At 43.1% G+C, this 22,702-nt stretch overlaps 1 protein-coding gene across 3 annotated transcripts in view; it reads left to right on the forward strand.

The window, feature by feature from the left end:
* Positions 1 to 22,702, forward strand: part of LOC115166809 (activating signal cointegrator 1) — a 75,343-nt gene that overhangs the window by 31,159 nt on the left and 21,482 nt on the right. For 2 of the 3 annotated variants that reach the window (XM_029720643.1, XM_029720644.1), the window contains exon 11: positions 1,599 to 1,701. The exons of the other annotated variant lie outside the window; for it this stretch is intronic. In XM_029720643.1, coding sequence (XP_029576503.1) covers positions 1,599 to 1,701 — 103 coding nt within the window. The remainder of the gene's footprint in view (positions 1 to 1,598; positions 1,702 to 22,702) is intronic. 3 annotated transcript variants of the gene reach the window in all.

Genomic DNA, 22,702 nt, shown 5'->3' on the forward strand with positions numbered 1-22,702 from the left:
CTCCTAAAAGCCCTGGATTTGTCACAACCTTCAGTGCTGCTCTTAAGAGAGACAGAGGGGGTGTAGAGGAAAGAAGCGAGCCGTCATGAAAAGCCGCCGCTTCCTGATTTCGCAGAGATGCAATCACAGCACTATCTGATAGACGTGCTGGAGGAAATTGGATGAGCTGAGAGCTGCTACACCTGGACAGATTGGAAAGATGACTCCTTTGTCATGAAAGTGTCAGTCAATTCCCCCTACTGTCACCTGAACAACCATTCAGAGGGAGGGAGAGAGGTTTCTTCTTTTCAGGGCTCCATGCTTTGCAGTGAGAGTGTTAATTAACAACAAAACATAAGATGTTTTATTGTCGCATACACCTGACAGGTGCAGTGAAATGTGTTGTTTTACAGGGTCTTCCATAGTAGTATGGCGCACCTGGAGCAAATGAGGTTTAAGTACATTGCTCAAGGGCACACCGGCAGAGTTTTTACCTCGTTGACTCTGGTTTTCGAACCAGCAACCTTTTGGTTACTGGCCCAACGCTCTAACTGTTAGGCTACTTGCCATCCTATCTACGTATCTACAGTACTGTACTGTCTGGAGCTAGGGCCTGAAAGAGATGTCATATGGTGGAAATAATAAAGCGGTCACAGTGGAGATGATTACAGCTGTAATAACAAGCTACAACATCATAATACCTATTTGGTAACACTTCATTTGAAGGATCCATACTAAACCATTTGTAAGGCATTTACAGTTTGCTCACCATTTCTAAACATTACTCCCACATGTGTAAATGTTAGTAAGCTAGTTATTCAGACATGAATATATATTTCCTTTAACATCCTGTGTTGTGTGCTTGTTTTTGTTTTTGACCAGGTACTGCTGGAATGTCCACCAATGACGTGTCCTTCTTTTTGTGAGAAATTACACTGGTCACTCAATAGATTTATGAAGTATTTTTAAAGTATTAATAGGACTCAATTTAGATTAGGGACTGCAAAAATAATTTACTAATGATTAGAAAATGTTTTAATAATGTGGGAGTAATGATTAATAAATGATGAACACACAATTTATAAATGCCTTCTAAATGGTTTATTATGGAACCTTATAATAAAGTGTTACCAATGATTTAATTTCCCCCACATCCAACCCCTCCCTCTTTTCTCAGACGATGTCCTTTTTAAATCATGTTACATAGAACAGATGAAGATGTATGTAGAATGATGAAGATGTATGTAGAATGATGAAGATGTATGTAGAATGATGTCATGTTGCATAACCTCTTTGGTGACAGTGGTGTCTCAGTGTCGTGTTTGTTTCATAGAATGTCATGACAAGTTATAAGGTGTTACGTCACCCTTTCGACAGGGATGTAGAGATTCCATGTGAACATGCTTCACTTAAAAACGGAACCCTTTATAGCAGGTTATATTGCTTTCAGGTCTATGGTATTACTCTGATAATAACAGGTTCTATCTACCTGTAGGTTCTCTGTCATTACTGACCAGGATGTATTGGTCTAACAGCAATGAAGGTTCCCAGTGTCACCACTCCTGTCTGTCCTTAGGAAAAGCAGTGCTCTGACTGTTTCTGTCTTGTGTTTCCCGCAGTTTCCTCAGACCTGCGAGGAGTCTGGCTCTCCGTTCGTCTTCGTCTGCACCAATCCTCAGGAGCTGCTGGTGAAATTCCCCATGAAAGGGAAACATAAGATCTGTAAGTGCTGCGTCTTTCTGTGTCGCAGAGTAGATTCCAACGAGTCTGGTTTAGCTTTCTGTGTCGCAGAGTAGATCCCAACGAGTCTGGTTTAGCTTTCTGTGTCGCAGAGTAGATCCCAACGAGTCTGGTTTAGCTTTCTGTGTCGCAGAGTAGATCCCAACGAGTCTGGTTTAGCTTTCTGTGTCGCAGAGTAGATCCCAACGAGTCTGGTTTAGCTTTCTGTGTCGCAGAGTAGATCCCAACGAGTCTGGTTTAGCTTTCTGTGTCGCAGAGTAGATCCCAACGAGTCTGGTTGAGCTTTCTGTGTCGCAGAGTAGATCCCAACGAGTCTGGTTTAGCTTTCTGTGTCGCAGAGTAGATCCCAACGAGTCTGGTTTAGCTTTCTGTGTCGCAGAGTAGATCCCAACGAGTCTGGTTTAGCTTTCTGTGTCGCAGAGTAGATCCCAACGAGTCTGGTTGAGCTTTCTGTGTCGCAGAGTAGATCCCAACGAGTCTGGTTGAGCTTTCTGTGTCGCAGAGTAGATCCCAACGAGTCTGGTTGAGCTTTCTGTGTCGCAGAGTAGATCCCAACGAGTCTGGTTTAGCTTTCTGTGTCGCAGAGTAGATCCCAACGAGTCTGGTTTAGCTTTCTGTGTCGCAGAGTAGATCCCAACGAGTCTGGTTTAGCTTTCTGTGTCGCAGAGTAGATCCCAACGAGTTTGGTTGAGCTTTCTGTGTCGCAGAGTAGATCCCAACGAGTCTGGTTTAGCTTTCTGTGTCGCAGAGTAGATCCCAACGAGTCTGGTTTAGCTTTCTGTGTCGCAGAGTAGATCCCAACGAGTCTGGTTTAGCTTTCTGTGTCGCAGAGTAGATCCCAACGAGTCTGGTTTAGCTTTCTGTGTCGCAGAGTAGATCCCAACGAGTCTGGTTTAGCTTTCTGTGTCGCAGAGTAGATCCCAACGAGTCTGGTTTAGCTTTCTGTGGGTGAACAAAATTCTCACACAAGCGCTGCATGTACACACACACATACACACACACACACTGTATACACACAAACAAACATAGGTCTTGTGCAAAAGATTAAAAAAAGATTAATGCGCTCACAAAGTCTCTCAAAGAGCAATCTGTAAAGACAAGATGTTGATGTCAGGTTGCCCAGGGGATGTGGGAGACTGTAGCTACTGTAGTGTCAGTGTTGTCAGTGTATGGTGTGATTTCTAATAGGTCAGAGCACATTCCCCCGCTGTAGCTGGGACTGTAAAGTGATGTACCTGCAAGCTCTTTTGTTCATATTTCACAAACTCCTGAGACATGAAGGGTTGTTTATGTCCCCCTCTCCCATCTCCGGTCCTTCAAGATGGATGGCGGGTCTTTGGGAGATTCAAGGTAAAAGACTAGCACTGCCCTTGATCAGAAGGGGAGGATTTCAGTTGTATTGTGAAGGGGTGAACTCAAGCAACAGCCCAGAGGGTTAAGGTGCTTTTGCTCATAAAAAACAACAGTAGATATAAAATCTGAGGAAACCATTTAGTCATAATTCTGTATTTGCTAACTGGCTACCACTCCCATTGATTTGCACTGAGTTATGCTAATGCTAAGCTGTGAGCTAACTGCACTAACTCAAATCTTAGATCCCTGACTTTGAGTCCATAGACCACTAAGTCTAGGCATCCATTCTAAACAGTAACATTTATATTTTGGATGCACTATCCCTTTAATAATGAAATAATGCCTTATTACCTTTATATTGAGTGTAACCTATAAGGTATCCTTCTAGTCCCCAGACAGTTAATTTCTAGCACACTATTGGACCTGTCATCTCCCCTTTTATATCCAGCTAGTATTTCACCCTCTATTACTCTGCAGCCTCTGTAGGCTCAGAACCATCTCCAGGGAGACCACCTGTGAACCCCACACAAGCGCTGGTGGGGGGGTTCTGTGTGTGTCTGTGAGTCAAAGGGGGGGAACCTGCTGTTAGAAGCTGGCCTAGTATTTAGAGGGTTAGCTGCTGGAGCCAAGCGGACATTCTGTATCTATTCACAGTGAAACTCTCTGTCAGTCTGTTTCTGTCTCTCCCTCCCTCGCTCTCTCAATTCAATTTAATTACATTTCAATTCTCTCTCTCTCTCAATTTAATTCAATGTAAATTCTCTCTCTCAATTTAATTCAATGTAAATTCTCTCTCAATTTAATTCAATGTAAATTCTCTCTCTCAATTTAATTCAATGTAAATTCTCTCTCTCTTTCTCTCTCTCTCTCTGTGTGTCACTCTTTCTCTGTGTGTCACTCTTTCTTTCTTGTCCTCCGCTTGGGTTCCCTCCCTAACACACAGTGTCAAGGGGCTACTGCCGCCACTCTCGTTCAGGGAGGCCGAGTGGAACTGTTCGTCACCCCTCCACTGTGTTAGACAGGAAAGGACCTCTTCTCTTGTCCAGCTAGCTGCCTCAGACCTGACAGGGCAGCAGAGCAGTGGAAGGATTAGCCAGTGTTGACACTTTACTTGAAGGTCTGCTTACTTAAAGGTCTGCTAGTAAACTGTTTATGAACATCGTTGTATACTTTGACTTATTTAGAAACAATTTACTAATAAATAATTTCCTATTAAACGATTTACTAATGAAAACTATTTACAATTAAACTATACAATTATTTACTATTAAACTATTTACTAGTAATCTATTCACTATTAAACTATTTACTTTTAAACAATTTACTAATGAAAACGATTTACTATTAAACTATTCACTATTACATGATTTACTATTAAACTATTTTCTATTAAACAATTCACTATTAAACTATTAAGTATAGCAACCTATTTACTATTAAACTATTCACTATTAGTTGACTACTATTTTATGACTAAACTATTTAGCTTTATAATGACCCCCTGTCCACCAAGCAGTATTGCATTCATAGCTGGTACCCATGGAGAGAGGAGAAGTGTTGTGGTAAATATGGGATATAGGAACCAAGAGAGACGGGTCATTAGACGGGTCACTAGACTGGTCACTAGAGTGGTCATTAGGGAGAGACTGGTGATTAGACTGGTCATTATGGAGAGACGGGTCATTAGACGGGTCACTAGAGTGGTCACTAGAGTGGTCATTAGGGAGAGACTGGAAATTACACTGGTCATTAGACTGATCTTTAGGGAGAGGCTGGTCATTATGGAGAGACTGGTCATTAGACTGGTCATTATGGAGAGACTGGTCATTAGACTGGTCATTATGGAGAGACTGGTCATTAGACTGGTCATTATGGAGAGACTGGTCATTAGACTGGTCATTAGACTGGTATTAAGGGAGAGACTGGTTATTAGACTGGTATTAAGGGAGAGACTGGTTATTAGACTGGTATTAAGGGAGAGACTGGTCATTAGACTGGTATTAAGGGAGAGTCTGGTCATTAGACTGGTATTAAGGGAGAGACTGGTCATTAGACTGGTCATTATGGAGAGACTGGTCATTAGACTGGTCATTAGACTGGTCATTAGACTGGTATTAAGGGAGAGACTGGTTATTAGACTGGTATTAAGGGAGAGACTGGTCATTAGACTGGTATTAAGGGAGAGGCTGGTTATTAGACTGGTATTAAGGGAGAGGCTGGTTATTAGACTGGTCATTATGGAGAGACTGGTCATTAGACTGGTATTACGGGAGAGACTGGTCATTAGACTGGTCATTATGGAGAGACTGGTCATTAGACTGGTCATTATGGAGAGACTGGTCATTAGACTGGTCATTAGACTGGTATTAAGGGAGAGACTGGTCATTAGACTGGTCTTTAGGGAGAGACTGGTCATTATGGAGAGACTGGTCATTAGACTGGTATTAAGGGAGAGGCTGGTTATTAGACTGGTCATTATGGAGAGACTGGCCATTAGACGGGTCACTAGAGTGGTCACTAGAGTGGTCATTAGGGAGAGACTGGAAATTACACTGGTCATTAGACTGATCTTTAGGGAGAGGCTGGTCATTATGGAGAGACTGGTCATTAGACTGGTCATTATGGAGAGACTGGTCATTAGACTGGTCATTATGGAGAGACTGGTCATTAGACTGGTCATTATGGAGAGACTGGTCATTAGACTGGTCATTAGACTGGTATTAAGGGAGAGACTGGTTATTAGACTGGTATTAAGGGAGAGACTGGTTATTAGACTGGTATTAAGGGAGAGACTGGTCATTAGACTGGTATTAAGGGAGAGACTGGTCATTAGACTGGTATTAAGGGAGAGACTGGTCATTAGACTGGTCATTATGGAGAGACTGGTCATTAGACTGGTCATTAGACTGGTATTAAGGGAGAGACTGGTCATTAGACTGGTATTAAGGGAGAGGCTGGTTATTAGACTGGTATTAAGGGAGAGGCTGGTTATTAGACTGGTCATTATGGAGAGACTGGTCATTAGACTGGTATTACGGGAGAGACTGGTCATTAGACTGGTCATTATGGAGAGACTGGTCATTAGACTGGTCATTATGGAGAGACTGGTCATTAGACTGGTCATTAGACTGGTATTAAGGGAGAGACTGGTCATTAGACTGGTCTTTAGGGAGAGACTGGTCATTATGGAGAGACTGGTCATTAGACTGGTATTAAGGGAGAGGCTGGTTATTAGACTGGTCATTATGGAGAGACTGGTCATTAGACTGGTATTAAGGGAGAGACTGGTCATTAGACTGGTCATTATGGAGAGACTGGTCATTAGACTGGTCATTAGACTGGTATTAAGGGAGAGGCTGGTCATTAGACTGGTCATTATGGAGAGACTGGTCATTAGACTGGTATTAAGGGAGAGACTGGTCATTAGACTGGTCTTATGGAGAGACTGGTTATTAGACTGGTATTAAGGGAGAGACTGGTCATTAGACTGGTATTAAGGGAGAGACTGGTTATTAGACTGGTATTAAGGGAGAGGCTGGTTATTAGACTGGTCATTATGGAGAGACTGGTCATTATGGAGAGACTGGTCATTATGGAGAGACTGGTCATTATGGAGAGACTGGTCATTAGACTGGTATTAAGGGAGAGGCTGGTTATTAGACTGGTCATTATGGAGAGACTGGTCATTAGACTGGTATTAAGGGAGAGACTGGTTATTAGACTGGTCATTATGGAGAGACTAGTCATTAGACTGGTTATTATACTGGTCATTATGGAGAGACTGGTCATTAGACTGGTCATTATGGAGAGACTGGTCATTAGACTGGTATTAAGGGAGAGACTGGTTATTAGACTGGTCATTATGGAGAGACTGGTCATTAGACTGGTATTAAGGGAGAGACTGGTTATTAGACTGGTATTAAGGGAGAGGCTGGTTATTAGACTGGTCATTATGGAGAGACTGGTCATTAGACTGGTATTAAGGGAGAGACTGGTTATTAGACTGGTCATTATGGAGAGACTAGTCATTAGACTGGTGATTAGACTGGTCATTATGGAGAGACGGGTCATTAGACTGGTCACTAGAGTGGTCACTAGAGTGGTCATTAGGGAGAGACTGGAAATTACACTGGTCATTAGACTGATCTTTAGGGAGAGGCTGGTCATTATGGAGAGACTGGTCATTAGACTGGTCATTATGGAGAGACTGGTCATTAGACTGGTCATTATGGAGAGACTGGTCATTAGACTGGTCATTATGGAGAGACTGGTCATTAGACTGGTCATTAGACTGGTATTAAGGGAGAGACTGGTTATTAGACTGGTATTAAGGGAGAGACTGGTTATTAGACTGGTATTAAGGGAGAGACTGGTCATTAGACTGGTATTAAGGGAGAGTCTGGTCATTAGACTGGTATTAAGGGAGAGACTGGTCATTAGACTGGTCATTATGGAGAGACTGGTCATTAGACTGGTCATTAGACTGGTCATTAGACTGGTATTAAGGGAGAGACTGGTTATTAGACTGGTATTAAGGGAGAGACTGGTCATTAGACTGGTATTAAGGGAGAGGCTGGTTATTAGACTGGTATTAAGGGAGAGGCTGGTTATTAGACTGGTCATTATGGAGAGACTGGTCATTAGACTGGTATTACGGGAGAGACTGGTCATTAGACTGGTCATTATGGAGAGACTGGTCATTAGACTGGTCATTATGGAGAGACTGGTCATTAGACTGGTCATTAGACTGGTATTAAGGGAGAGACTGGTCATTAGACTGGTCTTTAGGGAGAGACTGGTCATTATGGAGAGACTGGTCATTAGACTGGTATTAAGGGAGAGGCTGGTTATTAGACTGGTCATTATGGAGAGACTGGCCATTAGACGGGTCACTAGAGTGGTCACTAGAGTGGTCATTAGGGAGAGACTGGAAATTACACTGGTCATTAGACTGATCTTTAGGGAGAGGCTGGTCATTATGGAGAGACTGGTCATTAGACTGGTCATTATGGAGAGACTGGTCATTAGACTGGTCATTATGGAGAGACTGGTCATTAGACTGGTCATTATGGAGAGACTGGTCATTAGACTGGTCATTAGACTGGTATTAAGGGAGAGACTGGTTATTAGACTGGTATTAAGGGAGAGACTGGTTATTAGACTGGTATTAAGGGAGAGACTGGTCATTAGACTGGTATTAAGGGAGAGACTGGTCATTAGACTGGTATTAAGGGAGAGACTGGTCATTAGACTGGTCATTATGGAGAGACTGGTCATTAGACTGGTCATTAGACTGGTATTAAGGGAGAGACTGGTCATTAGACTGGTATTAAGGGAGAGGCTGGTTATTAGACTGGTATTAAGGGAGAGGCTGGTTATTAGACTGGTCATTATGGAGAGACTGGTCATTAGACTGGTATTACGGGAGAGACTGGTCATTAGACTGGTCATTATGGAGAGACTGGTCATTAGACTGGTCATTATGGAGAGACTGGTCATTAGACTGGTCATTAGACTGGTATTAAGGGAGAGACTGGTCATTAGACTGGTCTTTAGGGAGAGACTGGTCATTATGGAGAGACTGGTCATTAGACTGGTATTAAGGGAGAGGCTGGTTATTAGACTGGTCATTATGGAGAGACTGGTCATTAGACTGGTATTAAGGGAGAGACTGGTCATTAGACTGGTCATTATGGAGAGACTGGTCATTAGACTGGTCATTAGACTGGTATTAAGGGAGAGGCTGGTCATTAGACTGGTCATTATGGAGAGACTGGTCATTAGACTGGTATTAAGGGAGAGACTGGTCATTAGACTGGTCTTATGGAGAGACTGGTTATTAGACTGGTATTAAGGGAGAGACTGGTCATTAGACTGGTATTAAGGGAGAGACTGGTTATTAGACTGGTATTAAGGGAGAGGCTGGTTATTAGACTGGTCATTATGGAGAGACTGGTCATTATGGAGAGACTGGTCATTATGGAGAGACTGGTCATTATGGAGAGACTGGTCATTAGACTGGTATTAAGGGAGAGGCTGGTTATTAGACTGGTCATTATGGAGAGACTGGTCATTAGACTGGTATTAAGGGAGAGACTGGTTATTAGACTGGTCATTATGGAGAGACTAGTCATTAGACTGGTTATTAGACTGGTCATTATGGAGAGACTGGTCATTAGACTGGTCATTATGGAGAGACTGGTCATTAGACTGGTATTAAGGGAGAGACTGGTTATTAGACTGGTCATTATGGAGAGACTGGTCATTAGACTGGTATTAAGGGAGAGACTGGTTATTAGACTGGTATTAAGGGAGAGGCTGGTTATTAGACTGGTCATTATGGAGAGACTGGTCATTAGACTGGTATTAAGGGAGAGACTGGTTATTAGACTGGTCATTATGGAGAGACTAGTCATTAGACTGGTTATTAGACTGGTCATTATGGAGAGACTGGTCATTAGACTGGTCATTATGGAGAGACTGGTCATTAGACTGGTATTAAGGGAGAGGCTGGTTATTAGACTGGTCATTATGGCGAGACTGGTCATTAGGGTTCCTGCAGAGTAGTGACATTTAGAAGGGGAGAATGATGGGAATTCTTCATTGTAGTTTGGATGGATGTTCAATGTAATATACACTGGACAGAGCCCATTGTGGTGTGGATGGATGTTCAATGTAATATACACTGGACAGAGCCCATTGTGGTGTGGATGGATGTTCAATGTAATATACACTGGACAGAGCCCATTGTGGTGTGGGTGGATGTTCAATGTAATATACACTGGACAGAGCCCATTGTGGTGTGGATGGATGTTCAATGTAATATACACTGGACAGAGCCCATTGTGGTGTGGATGGATGTTCAATGTAATATACACTGGACAGAGCCCATTGTGGTGTGGATGGATGTTCAATGTAATATACACTGGACAGAGCCCATTGTGGTGTGGATGGATGTTCAATGTAATATACACTGGACAGAGCCCATTGTGGTGTGGATGGATGTTCAATGTAATATACACCGGACAGAGCCCATTGTGGTGTGGATGGATGGATGTTCAATGTAATATACACTGGACAGAGCCCATTGTGGTGTGGATGGATGGATGTTCAATGTAATATACACTGGACAGAGCCCATTGTGGTGTGGATGGATGTTCAATGTAATATACACTGGACAGAGCCCATTGTGGTGTGGATGGATGTTCAATGTAATATACACTGGACAGAGCCCATTGTGGTGTGGATGGATGTTCAATGTAATATACACTGGACAGAGCACATTGTGGTGTGGATGGATGGATGATCAATGTAATATACACCGGACAGAGCCCATTGTGGTGTGGATGGATGGATGTTCAATGTAATATACACTGGACAGAGCCCATTGTGGTGTGGATGGATGTTCAATGTAATATACACTGGACAGAGCCCATTGTGGTGTGGATGGATGTTCAATGTAATATACACTGGACAGAGCCCATTGTGGTGTGGATGGATGTTCAATGTAATATACACCGGACAGAGCCCATTGTGGTGTGGATGGATGGATGTTCAATGTAATATACACTGGACAGAGCCCATTGTGGTGTGGATGGATGTTCAATGTAATATACACTGGACAGAGCCCATTGTGGTGTGGATGGATGTTCAATGTAATATACACTGGACAGAGCCCATTGTGGTGTGGATGGATGTTCAATGTAATATACACTGGACAGAGCCCATTGTGGTGTGGATGGATGTTCAATGTAATATACACTGGACAGAGCACATTGTGGTGTGGATGGATGGATGATCAATGTAATATACACCGGACAGAGCCCATTGTGGTGTGGATGGATGGATGTTCAATGTAATATACACTGGACAGAGCCCATTGTGGTGTGGATGGATGTTCAATGTAATATACACTGGACAGAGCCCATTGTGGTGTGGATGGATGTTCAATGTAATATACACTGGACAGAGCCCATTGTGGTGTGGATGGATGTTCAATGTAATATACACTGGACAGAGCCCATTGTGGTGTGGGTGGATGTTCAATGTAATATACACTGGACAGAGCCCATTGTGGTGTGGGTGGATGTTCAATGTAATATACACTGGACAGAGCCCATTGTGGTGTGGATGGATGTTCAATGTAATATACACCGGACAGAGCCCATTGTGGTGTGGATGGATGGATGTTCAATGTAATATACACTGGACAGAGCCCATTGTGGTGTGGATGGATGGATGTTCAATGTAATATACACTGGACAGAGCCCATTGTGGTGTGGATGGATGTTCAATGTAATATACACTGGACAGAGCCCATTGTGGTGTGGATGGATGTTCAATGTAATATACACTGGACAGAGCCCATTGTGGTGTGGATGGATGTTCAATGTAATATACACTGGACAGAGCACATTGTGGTGTGGATGGATGGATGATCAATGTAATATACACCGGACAGAGCCCATTGTGGTGTGGATGGATGGATGTTCAATGTAATATACACTGGACAGAGCCCATTGTGGTGTGGATGGATGTTCAATGTAATATACACTGGACAGAGCCCATTGTGGTGTGGATGGATGTTCAATGTAATATACACTGGACAGAGCCCATTGTGGTGTGGATGGATGTTCAATGTAATATACACCGGACAGAGCCCATTGTGGTGTGGATGGATGGATGTTCAATGTAATATACACTGGACAGAGCCCATTGTGGTGTGGATGGATGTTCAATGTAATATACACTGGACAGAGCCCATTGTGGTGTGGATGGATGTTCAATGTAATATACACTGGACAGAGCCCATTGTGGTGTGGATGGATGTTCAATGTAATATACACTGGACAGAGCACATTGTGGTGTGGATGGATGGATGATCAATGTAATATACACCGGACAGAGCCCATTGTGGTGTGGATGGATGGATGTTCAATGTAATATACACTGGACAGAGCCCATTGTGGTGTGGATGGATGTTCAATGTAATATACACTGGACAGAGCCCATTGTGGTGTGGATGGATGTTCAATGTAATATACACTGGACAGAGCCCATTGTGGTGTGGATGGATGTTCAATGTAATATACACTGGACAGAGCCCATTGTGGTGTGGATGGATGTTCAATGTAATATACACTGGACAGAGCCCATTGTGGTGTGGATGGATGTTCAATGTAATATACACCGGACAGAGCCCATTGTGGTGTGGATGGATGGATGTTCAATGTAATATACACTGGACAGAGCCCATTGTGGTGTGGATGGATGTTCAATGTAATATACACTGGACAGAGCCCATTGTGGTGTGGATGGATGTTCAATGTAATATACACTGGACAGAGCCCATTGTGGTGTGGATGGATGTTCAATGTAATATACACTGGACAGAGCCCATTGTGGTGTGGATGGATGTTCAATGTAATATACACCGGACAGAGCCCATTGTGGTGTGGATGGATGGATGTTCAATGTAATATACACTGGACAGAGCCCATTGTGGTGTGGATGGATGTTCAATGTAATATACACTGGACAGAGCCCATTGTGGTGTGGATGGATGTTCAATGTAATATACACTGGACAGAGCCCATTGTGGTGTGGATGGATGTTCAATGTAATATACACTGGACAGAGCCCATTGTGGTGTGGATGGATGTTCAATGTAATATACACTGGACAGAGCACATTGTGGTGTGGATGGATGGATGATCAATGTAATATACACCGGACAGAGCCCATTGTGGTGTGGATGGATGTTCAATGTAATATACACTGGACAGAGCCCATTGTGGTGTGGATGGATGGATGTTCAATGTAATATACACTGGACAGAGCCCATTGTGGTGTGGATGGATGTTCAATGTAATATACACTGGACAGAGCCCATTGTGGTGTGGATGGATGTTCAATGTAATATACACTGGACAGAGACCATTGTGGTGTGGATGACTGCATGTGTGTGTGTGTGCATAGATCAATGTGTGTTTGCGTGTGTCTGTGTGTATGTTTACAAACTGGGGACTTTCCTCTGATTGTACCCATTCATCCACACACTGTAACGACCCCGGCCAACCACTTCTGTCAGCGCTGAAGGTCGCTGAAGGTCACCCCGGCTGTTCAGAGCTATCAAACAACCTGACATGTGTCGTCCCCCCCTCTCTCTCTCTCTCTGTCATTCTTTCTCTCGCTCTCTTTCCTCCTCTCTCCCTCCCCTCTTTCTCTCTCTATTTCTCTTTCTCTATTTCTCCCCTCTTTCTCTCTCTCTGTCTCACTCTCTCGTGAGATACTGCGGAGTGCTGATCCAGACCCTTCATCTGCTTGCTGGTTACGGCACATGTTCCAGTCTCTCCAGTTACCAGCCTTTAGTGTCTAACTGATCTCCTTAAAGAGTGTGACCCAGTCATCCTGAACACCTCTCCGTTTCACTTGGTTTCATTAGGACACTATTCACTTAGCTTTATGTGCTTCGGAGGACATGTGAGGTGAAAATCTGGTCTATTCTCTCTCTTCGCTCTTTCTCTCTCTCTCTCTCTTTCTTTCAAACACACACACACACACACACACACATCATATAAGTAGCTACATCAGATTTCTCACAACACTTGCGTTTGCGATGAAATGCGTTTGGATACTTTACATGCCCGGGGAAGAAAAATGAACAAGTTTATTTGTACATTGTATCAGCGAGGTGTGAGTGAGTACCACAGACAACTGTCTCTGAGAGTACGCTTCCTTGTTTGCCCTGCGTTTACTGCCGTGTACACAAAGAGCCCCTTCCAGCTGTCTTGTCACAATGCCATTTGCATCCATGTTGGTGAATACATTGACAAGCACTGCACTATGTATGGCTGCCACCCCCCAGGTTACACATACATATGGAAGTGGTTTGATAATCCCACTGAAGTGAAGTGGGGGGGGGGGGGGGATTTGCTCCAGTAACCATCCTACCTCGCGGTTAGCTCTTTGTTTTACCACGTTGAAAACACAGTGCCATGGGATTGAAACAGAGAAAGCCAATTAGCTTAACCAGCGTCCAGCTTTTTCTCCCGAGGTGGTCCTTGCATTTTTTACCTCTTTTTACTCCTCCGCCAGGAGACTGAAGAGGTTAGCGAGAGAAGAAAGTCCTCTTCTTTTGGTTATTTATTTATTCATGGAACCATTTAATATTCATGATTTTTCCAGGACTATCTGGCTGCAAAGGGGAATTTACTGCTCTGGAGGCGACGGACTGGGGACAAAATCAAGTTTTAGCTCCATTGAGCTTTGTGGTTGAAGGGAAGGGAAAAGGAGAGAGGGGGAGGGAGAAAGAGAAGGAAAGGAGGGTTTATGTGCTCTCCAGTAAATGGGAGGTAGGCCTGTAAGGTGACAGGCTGTGTTTATTACTGATCTGTCAGCCGGTTAATAGGTAGAGGAGAGTGGAGCAGAGCAGCTCATATAGAGGCCAGGCTGTAACTGCATGGCAGGCAGAGAGTGAGCTCTCAGCAGTGGTCTGGATTCATAGTACTACTTCTGGCAGACCCAGTCTTCAAGGTTGCTTCCACAGTCCCAAAATAATAACCCCATCGCTTTCTCTAGATTCTCGACCGACATTCTCTCCCAGACTTTATTTTCAGTTTCCCCCTCTCCCTCGTATAACAGGCAGAGAGAGCTCTTAACAATGGGACTCAATGATAGTACTATTCTAACAGAATCAAAGATAGTACTACTCTAACAGAGCCAATGATAGTACTACTCTAACAGAGCCAATGATAGTACTACTCTAACAGAGCCAATGATAGTACTACTCTAACAGAGCCAATGATAGTACTACTCTAACAGAGCCAATGATAGTACTACTCTAACAGAGCCAATGATGGTACTACAAACAGAGCCAATGATAGTACTACTAACAGAGCCAATGATGGTACTAGTAACAGAGCCAATGATGGTACTACTAACAGAACCAATGATGGTACTACTAACAGAACCAATGATGGTACTACTAACAGAGCCAATGATGGTACTACTAACAGAACCAATGATGGTACTACTAACAGAGCCAATGATGGTACTACTAACAGAACCAATGATGGTACTACTAACAGAACCAATGATGGTAGTACTAACAGAGCCAATGATGGTACTACTAACAGAACCAATGATGGTAGTACTAACAGAGCCAATGATGGTACTACTAACAGAGCCAATGATGGTACTACTAACAGAGCCAATGATGGTACTACTAACAGAACCAATGATGGTAGTACTAACAGAGCCAATGATGGTACTACTAACAGAGCCAATGATGGTACCACTAACAGAGCCAATGATGGTACTACTAACAGAGCCAATGATGGTACTACTAACAGAACCAATGATGGTAGTACTAACAGAGCCAATGATGGTACTACTAACAGAACCAATGATGGTAGTACTAACAGAGCCAATGATGGTACTACTAACAGAACCAATGATGGTAGTACTAACAGAGCCAATGATGGTACTACTAACAGAGCCAATGATGGTACCACTAACAGAGCCAATGATGGTACTAGTAACAGAGCCAATGATGGTACTACTAACAGAACCAATGATGGTAGTACTAACAGAGCCAATGATGGTACTACTAACAGAGCCAATGATGGTACTACTAACAGAGCCAATGATGGTACTACTAACAGAACCAATGATGGTAGTACTAACAGAGCCAATGATGGTACTACTAACAGAACCAATGATGGTAGTACTAACAGAGCCAATGATGGTACTACTAACAGAACCAATGACGGTACAACTAACAGAACCAATGACGGTACTACTAACAGAGCCAATGATGGTACTACTTTAATACCAATGATGGTACTACTAACAGAGCCAATGATGGTACTAGTAACAGAGCCAATGATGGTACTACTAACAGAGCCAATGATGGTAGTACTAACAGAGCCAATGATGGTACTACTAACAGAGCCAATGATGGTACTACTAACAGAGCCAATGATGGTACTACTAACAGAGCCAATGATGGTACTAGTAACAGAGCCAATGATGGTACTAGTAACAGAGCCAATGATGGTACTACTAACAGAGCCAATGATGGTACTACTAACAGAACCAATGATGGTACTACTAACAGAGCCAATGATGGTACTACTAACAGAGCCAATGATGGTAGTACTAACAGAACCAATGATGGTACTACTAACAGAGCCAATGATGGTACTACTAACAGAGCCAATGATGGTACTACTAACAGAGCCAATGATGGTACTAGTAACAGAGCCAATGATGGTACTAGTAACAGAGCCAATGATGGTACTAGTAACAGAGCCAATGATGGTACTAGTAACAGAGCCAATGATGGTACTAGTAACAGAGCCAATGATGGTACTAGTAACAGAGCCAATGATGGTACTAGTAACAGAGCCAATGATGGTACTAGTAACAGAGCCAATGATGGTACTAGTAACAGAGCCAATGATGGTACTAGTAACAGAGCCAATGATGGTAGTACTAACAGAGCCAATGATGGTACAACTAACAGAACCAATGATGGTACTACTAACAGAGCCAATGATGGTACTACTAACAGAGCCAATGATGGTACTACTTTAATACCAATGATGGTACCACTAACAGAACCAATGATGGTACTACTAACAGAGCCAATGATGGTACTACTAACAGAACCAATGATGGTAGTACTGACAGAGCCAATGATGGTACTACTTTAATACCAATGATGGTACCACTAACAGAACCAATGATGGTACTACTAACAGAGCCAATGATGGTAGTACTGACAGAGCCAATGATGGTACTACTGACAGAACCAATGATGGTAGTACTGACAGAGCCAATGATGGTACTACTAACAGAGCCAATGATGGTACCACTAACAGAACCAATGATGGTACTACTAACAGAGCCAATGATGGTACTACTAACAGAGCCAATGATGGTAGTACTAACAGAGCCAATGATGGTACTACTAACAGAGCCAATGATGGTACTACTAACAGAGCCAATGATGGTACTACTAACAGAGCCAATGATGGTACTACTAACAGAGCCAATGATGGTAGTACTAACAGAGCCAATGATGGTACTACTAACAGAGCCAATGATGGTACTACTAACAGAGCCAATGATGGTACTACTAACAGAGCCAATGATGGTACTACTAACAGAGCCAATGATGGTACTACTAACAGAGCCAATGATGGTACTACTAACAGAGCCAATGATGGTACTACTAACAGAGCCAATGATGGTACTACTAACAGAGCCAATGATGGTACTACTAACAGAACCAATGATGGTACTACTAACAGAGCCAATGATGGTACTACTTTAATACCAATGATGGTACCACTAACAGAACCAATGATGGTACTACTAACAGAGCCAATGATGGTACCACTAACAGAGCCAATGATGGTACTACTAACAGAGCCAATTATGGTACTACTAACAGAGCCAATGATGGTACTACTAACAGAACCAATGATGGTAGTACTGACAGAGCCAATGATGGTACAACTAACAGAGCCAATGATGGTACTACTAACAGAGCCAATGATGGTACTACTAACAGAACCAATGATGGTACTACTAACAGAGCCAATGATGGTACTACTAACAGAGCCAATGATGGTACCACTAACAGAACCAATGATGGTAGTACTAACAGAGCCAATGATGGTACTACTAACAGAGCCAATGATGGTACTACTAACAGAGCCAATGATGGTAGTACTAACAGAGCCAATGATGGTACTACTAACAGAGCCAATGATGGTACTACTAACAGAGCCAATGATGGTACTACTAACAGAGCCAATGATGGTACTACTAACAGAGCCAATGATGGTACTACTAACAGAGCCAATGATGGTACTACTAACAGAACCAATGATGGTACTACTAACAGAGCCAATGATGGTACTACTTTAATACCAATGATGGTACCACTAACAGAACCAATGATGGTACCACTAACAGAGCCAATGATCGTACTACTAACAGAGCCAATGATGGTACTACTAACAGAGCAAATGATGGTACTACTAACAGAGCCAATGATGGTACTACTAACAGAACCAATGATGGTAGTACTGACAGAGCCAATGATGGTACTACTAACAGAGCCAATGATGGTACTACTAACAGAGCCAATGATGGTACTACTAACAGAGCCAATGATGGTACTACTAACAGAGCCAATGATGGTACTACTAACAGAGCCAATGATGGTACTACTAACAGAGCCAATGATGGTACTACTAACAGAGCCAATGATGGTACTACTAACAGAACCAATGATGGTACTACTAACAGAGCCAATGATGGTACTACTTTAATACCAATGATGGTACCACTAACAGAACCAATGATGGTACTACTAACAGAGCCAATGATGGTACCACTAACAGAGCCAATGATGGTACTACTAACAGAGCCAATGATGGTACTACTAACAGAACCAATGATGGTAGTACTGACAGAGCCAATGATGGTACAACTAACAGAGCCAATGATGGTACTACTAACAGAGCCAATGATGGTACTACTAACAGAACCAATGATGGTACTACTAACAGAGCCAATGATGGTACTACTAACAGAGCCAATGATGGTACCACTAACAGAACCAATGATGGTAGTACTAACAGAGCCAATGATGGTACTACTAACAGAGCCAATGATGGTACTACTAACAGAGCCAATGATGGTACTACTAACAGAGCCAATGATGGTACTACTAACAGAGCCAATGATGGTACTACTAACAGAGCCAATGATGGTACTACTAACAGAGCCAATGATGGTACTACTAACAGAGCCAATGATGGTACTACTAACAGAGCCAATGATGGTACTACTAACAGAGCCAATGATGGTACTACTAACAGAACCAATGATGGTACTACTAACAGAGCCAATGATGGTACTACTTTAATACCAATGATGGTACCACTAACAGAACCAATGATGGTACCACTAACAGAGCCAATGATCGTACTACTAACAGAGCCAATGATGGTACTACTAACAGAGCAAATGATGGTACTACTAACAGAGCCAATGATGGTACTACTAACAGAACCAATGATGGTAGTACTGACAGAGCCAATGATGGTACAACTAACAGAGCCAATGATGGTACTACTAACAGAGCCAATGATGGTACTACTAACAGAGCCAATGATGGTAGTACTAACAGAGCCAATGATGGTACTACTAACAGAACCAATGATGGTACTACTAACAGAGCCAATGATGGTACTACTAACAGAGCCAATGATGGTAGTACTAACAGAGCCAATGATGGTAGTACTAACAGAGCCAATGATGGTAGTACTAACAGAGCCAATGATGGTAGTAGTAACAGAGCCAATGATGGTACTACTAACAGAGCCAATGATGGTACTACTAACAGAGCCAATGATGGTACTACTAACAGAGCCAATGATGGTACTACTAACAGAGCCAATGATGGTACTACTAACAGAGCCAATGATGGTACTACTTACGTAGCCAATGACCGTATTACTCCAACAGAACCAACGATAGTACTACTTACGTAACCAATGACAGTACCACTAACAGAACCCATGATAGTACCACTAACAGAACCCATGATAGTACCACTAACAGAACCCATGATAGTACTACTCTAACAATACCAATGATAGTACTACCCTAACTATACCAATGATAGTACTACTAACAGAACCTGTGATAGTACTACTAACAGAACCTGTGATAGTACTACTAACAGAACCTGTGATTGTACTACCCTAACAGAACCTGTGATAGTACTACTTACCTAACCAATGATAGTACTACTAACAGAACCTGTGATAGTACTACCCTAACAGAACCTGTGATAGTACTACCCTAACAGAACCTGTGATAGTACTACCCTAACAGAACCTGTGATGGTACTACCCTAACAGAACCTGTGACGGTACTACCCTAACAGAACCTGTGATAGTACTACCCTAACAAAACCTGTGATAGTACTACCCTAACAAAACCTGTGATAGTACTACTTACGTAACCCATGACAGTACTACTTACCTAACCAATGATAGTACTACTAACAGAACCGGTGACGGTACTACTAACAGAACCGGTGACGGTACTACTAACAGAACCGGTGACGGTACTACTCTAACAGAACCGGTGACAGTACTAGTCTAACAAAACCGGTGACGGTACTAGTCTAACAGAACCGGTGACGGTACTACTAACAGAACCGGTGACGGTACTACTAACAGCACCGGTGTCGGTACTACTAACAGAACCGGTGACGGTACTACTAACAGAACCGGTGACGGTACTACTCTAACAGAACCGGTGATGGTACTACTCTAACAGAACCGGTGACGGTACTACTCTAACAGAACCGGTGACGGTACTACTCTAACAGAACCGGTGACGGTACTACTCTAACAGAACCGGTGACGGTGCTAGTCTAACAGAACCCGTGACGGTACTAGTCTAACAGAACCCGTGACGGTACTAATCTAACAGAACCCGTGACAGTACTACCCTAATACCAATGATAGTATTACTAACAGAACCCATGATAGTACTACCCTAACAATACCAATGATAGTACTACTCAAACAGAACCAACGATCGTACTACTGAACAGAACAGAACCAGTGTCCAAGGCTCCTTTGCAGTACATCCACTTCTCTCTCCATCTGCTAAACCCTTCTGTAGTATTGATCGGGCTCAACGCTGTGCTGTGTAGGCGGTGTGATTAATATCCTTGATTAGGAAGAGATTACCCTGGTGTGGGGAGTTAGCGCTGGCCCTGCTACAATTCATTGCACTTAGACTGCTGCCTTGTTTTTGTTCATTTGTCAGGTCAGAAATCAAGGATCAATCGCTGGTTTATTTGCCTAGTTCAAGTAGCAATGCGGGGTGGGGATGTTATTATGGACACTTTCAATCTGACTGGTCACAGTCGTTGACATTGAGTGGGCAGCGATTGGCGTCATTTGTTTACAGATTCTGTGTCTGATTGTGAAGAATTGTGTTGTTACTGTGAAAAGGGTTGTGTGACATGATCCACTTGGAACCGTGATTGCCGTATCGTAATATATTTTCTGTCGTGGTATGTATTGTGAGCTTACAATACTTATCCCTACTATTTCATGCACCCACCTTTTTTTAAAGCAATTCAATTCATGTATGTATTATTTATAGAGTTGTTTTGATTCACGCGTAGTGTGGAAATGTTCATGTACAAACTGCATGTTGTGTTATTTACAGCGGACTGTGTTGGCCCCACTGTGTAGCCAAAGCATCAAAATCCAGACTTCAGTAAACTGTTTACCCAACATGCTCATTCACCACATCTGGCAGAAGGATCAACATTACTCAAGTCCTTCATCAGCTTTCTGTCTCCAACCTGCCTGTCCTGAATACAAAAAAACATGTGGCTACTTGTGATTCTCACTCACTTAAAGCCTCTTCTCCATTTTGAGAAGACCAACGCAATAGCTATTGTTGTCATGGAGACCGCACAGTCCATGTTTAACGGGCTGGTTTTTTTACAGTCCAAGAGAAGACTATGCAAACAGTGAGCTGTGTATGCCCTGTGTGGTTGAGCAGTGATCCAGCAGTGACTCCAAACAGACCATGACTCCAGTCCTCATTATAACAGTGGGACGGACCACCTGAGGACCGAACATAAATAATGCAGAGAGAACCAGAGTTCTGCCGCCACCACCTCGCTGACGAACCCTTCCCCCTCGACCACATGGTTGAACCCCTAGCCCTGGAGGGCATGGTAAAGACATCCCTTACGACACCATACCACACCGTTATGACACTCTATTCCTGTGAGTGACGTATTTTCTACCTCTCCACGGGGCTCTATATGGGGTTTCCTATGGATGTGGGCAAGGGCCAGCAGCTTTGGCTCTGAAAAATAACCAGCAGCAAAAAAATCGAATTCTTTATCTAAATTTGCTCATAATTTCCTCCGACAGTCGCAAAGAAAAGTGTGAGATGAAAGAGTTGAAATTCCAATGAAGAGGTAATGACCACGGCGAGTCGATAGTGATATTGGTCTTTCTCTGCTGTGTGTTTTCCCCATCTCCCGTCTGTATGTTTAGCTTGGTCTCTCTTAAAATGTAGACTGTTTCCTACTTTGTTACCAGAGGCAAGGGCCCTTGACTCACTGCCACCAGCCTCTGCCAAGACAGCCTTTTTAAGCTGTGATAAAACATTTACGAGAGAGAGAGAATGCTATGGTGGAGAACAGAGGCCACATTCGGAGTGAAGCAGCTGCTCCCTGATAGCGGTTGGAAGGTCTCCTCAGTACTCGGCAGTGTTCTGCTCTCCCATGCCCACCATGAATATTGCATTAGCCCACTACAGGGCCCCTTGTGTTTGCCCCCCAAGAGAGGAGAGGAGAGCAGCCATGGTACTGAAGCGTACGAGGAGTCAAGCCCACACTCCCCCACACCGCCAGGCCCATACACATTTAGCTTGCACAGGCAGACGCTCCAAACTCCAGACCAGCTTTCCATCAGCATAATCTCCCAGACTGACTCAGAGGACTCCTGTCTCATAATGTGTCAACCTCAATTATATTAATGTGCACACCTGAGAAAAATGT

The sequence above is a fragment of the Salmo trutta genome, chromosome 29 (assembly GCF_901001165.1).
Source record: "Salmo trutta chromosome 29, fSalTru1.1, whole genome shotgun sequence".
Taxonomy (NCBI): domain Eukaryota; kingdom Metazoa; phylum Chordata; class Actinopteri; order Salmoniformes; family Salmonidae; genus Salmo; species Salmo trutta.